Source organism: Nerophis ophidion, linkage group LG23 (assembly GCF_033978795.1).
Source record: "Nerophis ophidion isolate RoL-2023_Sa linkage group LG23, RoL_Noph_v1.0, whole genome shotgun sequence".
NCBI classification, from domain to species: Eukaryota; Metazoa; Chordata; class Actinopteri; order Syngnathiformes; family Syngnathidae; genus Nerophis; species Nerophis ophidion.
In genome coordinates, this window is record NC_084633.1 from 3,896,170 (window position 1) to 3,903,669 (window position 7,500).

Below are 7,500 nucleotides of genomic sequence, written 5' to 3' on the forward strand. Positions count from 1 at the left end.
TGTTGCATAGATTATGTTTTACAGACCATTTTCAAGCCGCCTTCTGACAGTCGCTTCAGGATGCGCCATTTACGTGCCTCACCTTTGACAGCGTCTTTGTTGTAGCGGTGTAGCGTGCAAGAACGGGAGTGGAAGAAGTGTCAAAAGATGGTGCTAATTGTTTTATTGTCATTCATTCATCCATCCATTTTGTACCGCTTGTACCCTCAGACTTTACTGTAATCAACAACGGAGCAGCATCTTCACATCCATGACACACCAGTGTAATAACAACGCTGGAAATGTGACCCGAGAAAAAACATCTGACCAGAACTCTTAATAACTAAAGTTCCGTGGGTGAATTATGTAAACCCACTACACTGGTAGTTTTTAACGCTTCCATAGCAAGATATAGGCAGGACAACAACAACAAACCCTAACAAGTTCATTCCAGCAGAAATGGCAGTTTTAATGAGAAACCCAACGTGGAATCTGCATTTGCGGTAAACTAATGGATTCAATAGCAGTGAATGATCTACCGCTATCAGTGGTGAAGGATGTGCGATTTTGCCGCTTGCCTGGTTGTAAATGCATAGCAGAAACAGCCCTTCCAATTCGCAACCAATCTCCACAAAAATTCAAGGCGCAGACTGTCAGCTTCACAACAAAATATTAAGTCTTTGAGTGATTCTATTAACAGCAGATTGGGTCGGCTAGTAGGCTATAGCACCTAATACTGTAGATAGAAACCATTGGTAAGTGCCTTCCATAGCATCTTAAAAATGGTAAAATCTCTTAAACCCCCTTAACTTCCATGACCCCCAGCTGATATTTTTCAATCCCTGTCATGAATTTGGCATTATTCACTTAAATATCATTATGAAGCTGTCAAATGTTCACCTCATAGTGGAGAGATTAGCTGATACACACAGGATTATCATAATCATCAGTGGAAAATATAAATTCTGATTATATATCATTACTATTATGTTATTATTGGTGCATCTCCTGGGAGTCAGGTACCCCCCGGTCTGTAAAAAAATAGTGATGCCTGTTTCTAACTTTAATTGAGGGTCCTTGAGTGCACCACAGTTATGTGTCATGACATGCAACAGTGAAATTTGTACATCACTTTCTCCTATGCTGCCACAAATAGATGTATTATTGTTTTACCTTTCTTTTATCACCTCTCCATGCTCTAGAATATTTTTTTTATAGAAAATATGAGTTTTGGATGGCTTCACGGTGGAAGAGGGGTTGGTGCGTCTGCCTCACAATACAAAGGTCCTGAGTAGTCAGGGTTCAATCCCGGGCTCGGTATCTTTCTGTGTGGAGTTTGCATGTTCTCCCTGTGAATGCGTGTGTTCTCTCCGGGTACTCCGGCTTCCTCCCACTTCCAAAGACATGCACCTGGGGATAGGTTGATTGGCAACACTAAATTGGCCCTAGTGTGTGAACGTTGTCTGTCTATCTGTGTCCAGGGTTCACCCCGCCTTCCGCCCGATTGTAGCTGAGATAGGCACCAGCGCCCCCCCCCGACCCCAAAGGGAATAAGTGGTAGAAATGGATGGATGAGTTTTGGATACCAACATGTTTTGGCTAAACAAGCGTATTCCCTTTTATTAGGGTTAAAATAAGCTATGAAAAATAAACATTTGAAAAGGAGTAGCTGTGTGCATTTTTCCTTTTGGAAATGTAACTTTTCAAAGAAGAAAAGTTTAGAGATTTCTGGGTTGTCCAGTCAGATGCCAGAAGAAAGTCATGTCCAGGCACCATAACAACAATAATGGAAAAAATAATGTGCCCTGAATATCCAACTTCTTCATAATGGTTTAACAAACGTTAAACATAATGTATAATGTACCTATAAATGTGTTTAATTAAAATGAGGCGTAATTAAATAATCACAACTTCTTTAAACAACAATATTGGCTCATCTACTGGAATAATGGTCTATTATAATGCATATTTGGTCTACTATTGAATCAATACAGCCACACGTGCACTTAAACTACAATTACACAAACATCCATCCATCCATTTTCTACCGCTTATTCCCTTGGGGGTCGCGGGGCGCTGGTGCCTATCTCAGCTACAATCGAGCGGAAGGCGGCGTACACCCTGGACAAGTTGCCATCTCATCGCAGAATTACACAGATTACTGCAATTGTATCATTATGATTTCAAATCTTTAAGGCTTTATGTTATACATTCATGTTGGCTATATTCAACATTTTTAAAGGATGTTTTGTGTCTTGAACGTATTTTTGTTAATATGTCAGCTGTGGGTTTACCTATCTTGGCTTGAACACCACCATATGGTCATGTGTTTAAAAATCCATCCATCCATCCATTTTCTACCGCTTATTCCCTTTCGGGGTCGCGGGGGGCGCTGGCGCCTATCTCAGCTACAATCGGGCGGAAGGCGGGGTACACCCTGGACAAGTCGCCACCTCATCGCAGGGCCAACACAGATAGACAGACAACATTCACACTCACATTCACACACTAGGGCCAATTTAGTGTTGCCAATCAACCTATCCCCAGGTGCATGTCTTTGGAGGTGGGAGGAAGCCGGATTACCCGGAGGGAACCCACGCATTCACAGGGAGAACATGCAAACTCCACACAGAAAGATCCCGAGCCTGGATTTGAACCCAGGACTGCAGGACCTTCGTATTGTGAGGCAGACGCACTAACCCCTCTGCAAAATATTTTGGAATATTAAAAATGTAATCAAATGCTTTAATTAATTTTTTTTTTGTTTATTATTTTGATTTTTTTTTTACAGGCACGTTGCCAGGCCACTTCCCCGGTGCAGTCAACATGCCATTCACGTCTTTCTTGGACGCCTCCGGAAAATATCTGGCCAATGACGACTTGTCCAGACTTTTCAAGCAGGCTGGCGTGAAACTGGACCAGCCAATTTGGGCCACCTGCGGCTCTGGCGTCACAGCGTGTCTCGTCGTTCTGGGCGCTCACCTGCTGGGCCACCCGGGGGTGTGCGTTTATGACGGCTCCTGGGCCGAGTGGTTTAAACGGGCGTCTCCTGAGCATGTCATCTCAGAGGGGAAATGGTAAACTAGTAAATGGATGGTAAATGGATAGTACATGTATAGCGCTTTTTTACCTTCAAAGCGCTTTGACACTATTCAGAAGATGTGAGGTGTCTGGCTAGATGCAGACTACAATGACAAAGTGAAGCAAGCTATTACACATTTGCACTTTTAAACAGGGCTTTGTAGAAATAAATGATCAAATCTATGCACAGTTTATTAATTGCAAGTTGCAACACTACTTAAGATAAGTGTATGATGCCAAGCGCTACTGCTTTTCTTTTTAGCGTACGTCTTTAAAGTTTAAAAACAAAGTGCACTTGTTTAAATAAGCAGAACAGTATTTGACACATTTCACATAAAATGCATGCGTTTATGATTCCCTGTAAACTTTGTGTAATTCCTTTTTTGAGCAAATTATAAGGTTACAAAATATTGTAGATGCCGAACAGATTGTACTGTATATCAGAGTTTGTGTAATTAAATTAGATTTCCAATATTTGCTCTGTTCTTTTCATTAACAATTGTTTCCAATTGAACTAAACTGAGCCAAAACAGTGTGGTTTTCGTCCTGGTCGTGGAACTGTGGACCAGCTCTATACTCTCGGCAGGGTTCTTGACGGTGCATGGGAGTTTGCCCAACCAGTCTACATGTGCTTTGTGGACTTGGTGAAGGCATTCGACCGTGTCCCTCGGGAAGTCCTGTGGGGAGTGCTCAGAGAGTATGGGGTATCGGACTGTCTTATTGTGGCGGTCCGCTCCCTGTACGATCAGTGTTAGAGCTTGGTCCGCATTGCCTGCAGTAAGTCGAACACATTTCCAAGGCTGTCCTTTGTCACCGATTCTGTTCATAACTTTTATGGACAGAATTTCTAGGCGCAGTCAAGGCGTTGACGGGTTCCGGTTTGGTGACCGCAGGATTAGGTCTCTGCTTTTTGCAGATGATGTGGTCCTGATGGCTTCATCTGACTGGGATCTTCAGCTCTCACTGGATCGGTTCGCAGCCGAGTGTGAAGCGACCGGAATGAGAATCGGCACCTCCAAGTCCGAGTCCATGGTTCTCGCCCGGAAAAGGGTGGAATGCCACTTCCGGGTTGGGGAGGAGACCCTGCCCCAAGTGGAGGAGTTCAAGTACCTAGGAGTCTTGTTCACAAGTGGGGGAAGAGTGGATCGTGAGATCGACAGGCGGATCGGTGCGGCTTCTTCAGTAATGCGGACGTTGTACCTATCCGTTGTGGTGAAGAAGGAGCTGAGCCGGAAGGCAAAGCTCTCAATTTACCGGTCGATCTACGTTCCCATCCTCACCTATGGTCATGTCCTTTGGGTCATGACCGAAAGGATAAGATCACGGGTACAAGAGGCCGAAATTAGTTTCCTCCGCCGTGTGGCGGGGCTCTCCCTTAGAGATAGGGTGAGAAGCTCTGCCATACAGGAGGAACTCAAAGTAAAGCCGCTGCTCCTTCACATCGAGAGGAGCCAGATGAGGTGGTTCGGGCATCTGGTCAGGATGCCACCCGAACGCCTCCCTAGGGAGGTGTGTAGGGCACGTCCAACCGGTAGGTGGCCACGGGGAAGACCCAGGACACGTTGGGAAGACTATGTCTCCCGGCTGGCCTGGGAACGCCTCGGGATCCCCCGGGAAGAGCTAGACGAAGTGGCTGGGTGAGGGAAGTCTGGGTTTCCCTGCTTAGGCTGTTGCCCCCGCGACCCGACCTCGGATAAGCGGAAGAAGATGGATGGATGGATGGATGGATGGATGAGCCATTAAAATTGTAAGGTTAAATTGTCGTATTTTTCACCCTTTTCCTTTTATAATTCAAGCAGTTTTGGATGCCTCTTAACGCACTTTATGACAGTGGGCAATCTGTGACATCACACTGAGACGCACTTACTAGTACATGCTCTCTCCCAGTCACCGCCTCTGCGCTCTGCTCACTTGTGCTGAGCCTGTTGGCTGGAGCCTACCGCCTCTTGAAATTTTATCGGTGTCTGGAAAAAATAGCAGTGATCAGGATATGTATTTCTGGGGTGGTGCGTGGAGGGGTTTATTAGCCTCAAGAAATAAAACATTTTTGCATAAAGGGGGTTAAAATGGGACTTTGGAGCACAATTTACACCAACTAAATATTATCTAGACCAGTGATTCTCAAACTGGTATGCAAGCTCCATCTAGTTGTATGGCAAATAAGTCTTAAGTATGTACTGTATAAAGTGTCTTTACAGTGGCCAAAAATACTAAGTATATCTAATGTATGTATATATATGTGTATGTACAGTATGTATATATACAATATATATGTATATTTACAGTATACATGTTTGTACAGAACACTTGTGTATATATATAGTGTATATCTATATATACAGTATGTATATGTATGTATATATATATACATACACAGCTGTGGTCAACAGTTTACATACAGTTTTGAAGGATGTAATGTCATGGCTGGCTTGAGTTTCCATTAAGTTCTACAACTCTTATTTTTTTTGGTATAGTGATTGGAGCACATACTTGTCTGTCTCAAAAAACATTTATGAAATTTGGTTCTTCTATGAATTTATTATGGGTCTACTGAAAATGTGACCAAATCTGCTGGGTCAAATGTATACATACAGTAACATACATTATCAATTTTGGTGATGTAGAAAAGTTACAATCGAATCAAATTAGCTTCATGGCATGGCCTCTTAACTTCATGTGAGTGATTATGGTTGACGACATCTGTTGACTTCTCTGAGCCCATTTAAATAGGGCTCATGTGATGCAGTCATTGGACTCGGTTACAAACGCAACAATGGGAAAGTCAAAAGGAACGCAGCACAGATCTGAAAAAAATAATCATTGACTTGAACAAGTCAGTAAAGTCACTTGGAGCCATTTCAAAGCAGCTTAAGGTCCCAAGAGCAACTTTGCAGACAATTCCTGGTAAATATAAGTTTTGTCACTGCCAGGATCAGGATGAAAACGCAAGCTATCACCTGATACTGAGAGAAAATTGGTCAAGATGATCAAGAGTCAGGGCTTCACGGTGGGAGAGGGGTTAGTGCGTCTGCCTCACAATACAAAGGTCCTGAGTAGTCCTGGGTTCAATCCCGGACTCGGGATCTTTCTGTGTGGAGTTTGCATGTCCTCCCCGGGAATCCGTGGGTTCCCTCCGGGTACTCCGGCTTCCTCCCACTTCCAAAGAAATACACCTGGGGATAGGTTGATTGGCAACACTAAATGGTCCCTAGTGTGTGAATGCGAGTGTGAATGTTGTGTCTATCTGTGTTGGCCCTGCGATGAGGTGGAGACTTGTCCAGGGTGTACATCGCCTTCCGCCCGATTGTAGCTGAGATAGGCACCAGCGCCCCCCACGACCCCTAAGGGAATAAGCGGTAGAAAATGGATGGGATGGATGGACAACTTCAATCACCAAAGAGCAGGTCTGCAATGAATTGGAAGCTCCTGGAACACAGGTGTCATTGTCCACAGTCAAGCCTGTTTTGCATCGCCATGGACTGAGGCTACCATGCAAAAAGGAAGCCTTTGCTCCAGAAGCGACACCTTAGGGCGCGTCTAAAGTTTGCTGCTGATTACGTGGACGAAGATAATACCTTCTGGAGGAACGTTATGATGTCCGATGAAACACAAATTGAGCTGTTTGGCCTCACTACCCAGCAATATGTTTAGAGGAGAAAAGGTGAGGCCTTTAATTCCCGGAACACCACTCCTACTGTCAAGCATGGTGGTGGTAGTTTTATGCTCTGGGCCTGTTTTGCTGCAAATGGAACTGGTGATTTACAGAGCGTAAATGGGACAATGAAAAAGGAGGATTACCTCCAAATTCTTCAGGACAACATAAAATCATCAGCCTGTAGGTTGGGTCGTGGGCACAGTTGGGTGTTCCAACAGGACAATGACCCCAAACACATGTAAAAAGTGTTAAAAGAATGGTTAAATCAGTCTAGAATTAAGGTTTTAGAATGGCCTTCCCAAAGTCCTGACTTAAACCCCATTGAGAACATGTGGACAAAGTCCTGACTTAAACCCCATTGAGAACATGTGGACATTGCTGAAGAAACAACTCCATGTAAGAAAACAACAAATTTAGCTGAACTGCACCATTTTTGTCAAGAGTGGTCAAAAATTCAACCAGAAGCTTGTGGATGGCTACCAAAAGCGATTTATTGCAGTGAAACTTGCCAAGGGACATGTAACCAAATATTAACATTGTTGTATGTATACTTTTGACCCAGCAGATTTGGTCACATTTTTAGCAGACCCATAATAAATTCATAAAAGAACCAAACTTCATGAATGTGTTTTGTGACAAACAAGTATGTGTTCCAATCCCTCTATCACAAAAAAAAAGGGTTGTAGAAATGATTGGAAACTCAAGACAGCCATGACATGTTCTTTACAAGTGTATGTACACTTAGAACGTACTTGCCAACCCTTTCCGATTTTTACGGGAGACTT

At 43.7% G+C, this 7,500-nt stretch overlaps 1 protein-coding gene across 1 annotated transcript in view; it reads left to right on the forward strand.

Moving 5' to 3' along the window:
- mpst (mercaptopyruvate sulfurtransferase) overlaps positions 1-3,534 on the forward strand; it is a 10,373-nt gene extending 6,839 nt beyond the window's left edge. The window contains exon 2 of the mRNA XM_061884227.1: positions 2,771-3,534. Within this exon, the coding sequence (XP_061740211.1) occupies positions 2,771-3,060 (290 nt within the window). The 3' untranslated portion in view covers positions 3,061-3,534. The remainder of the gene's footprint in view (positions 1-2,770) is intronic.
- The last annotated feature ends 3,966 nt before the right edge of the window (positions 3,535-7,500 follow it).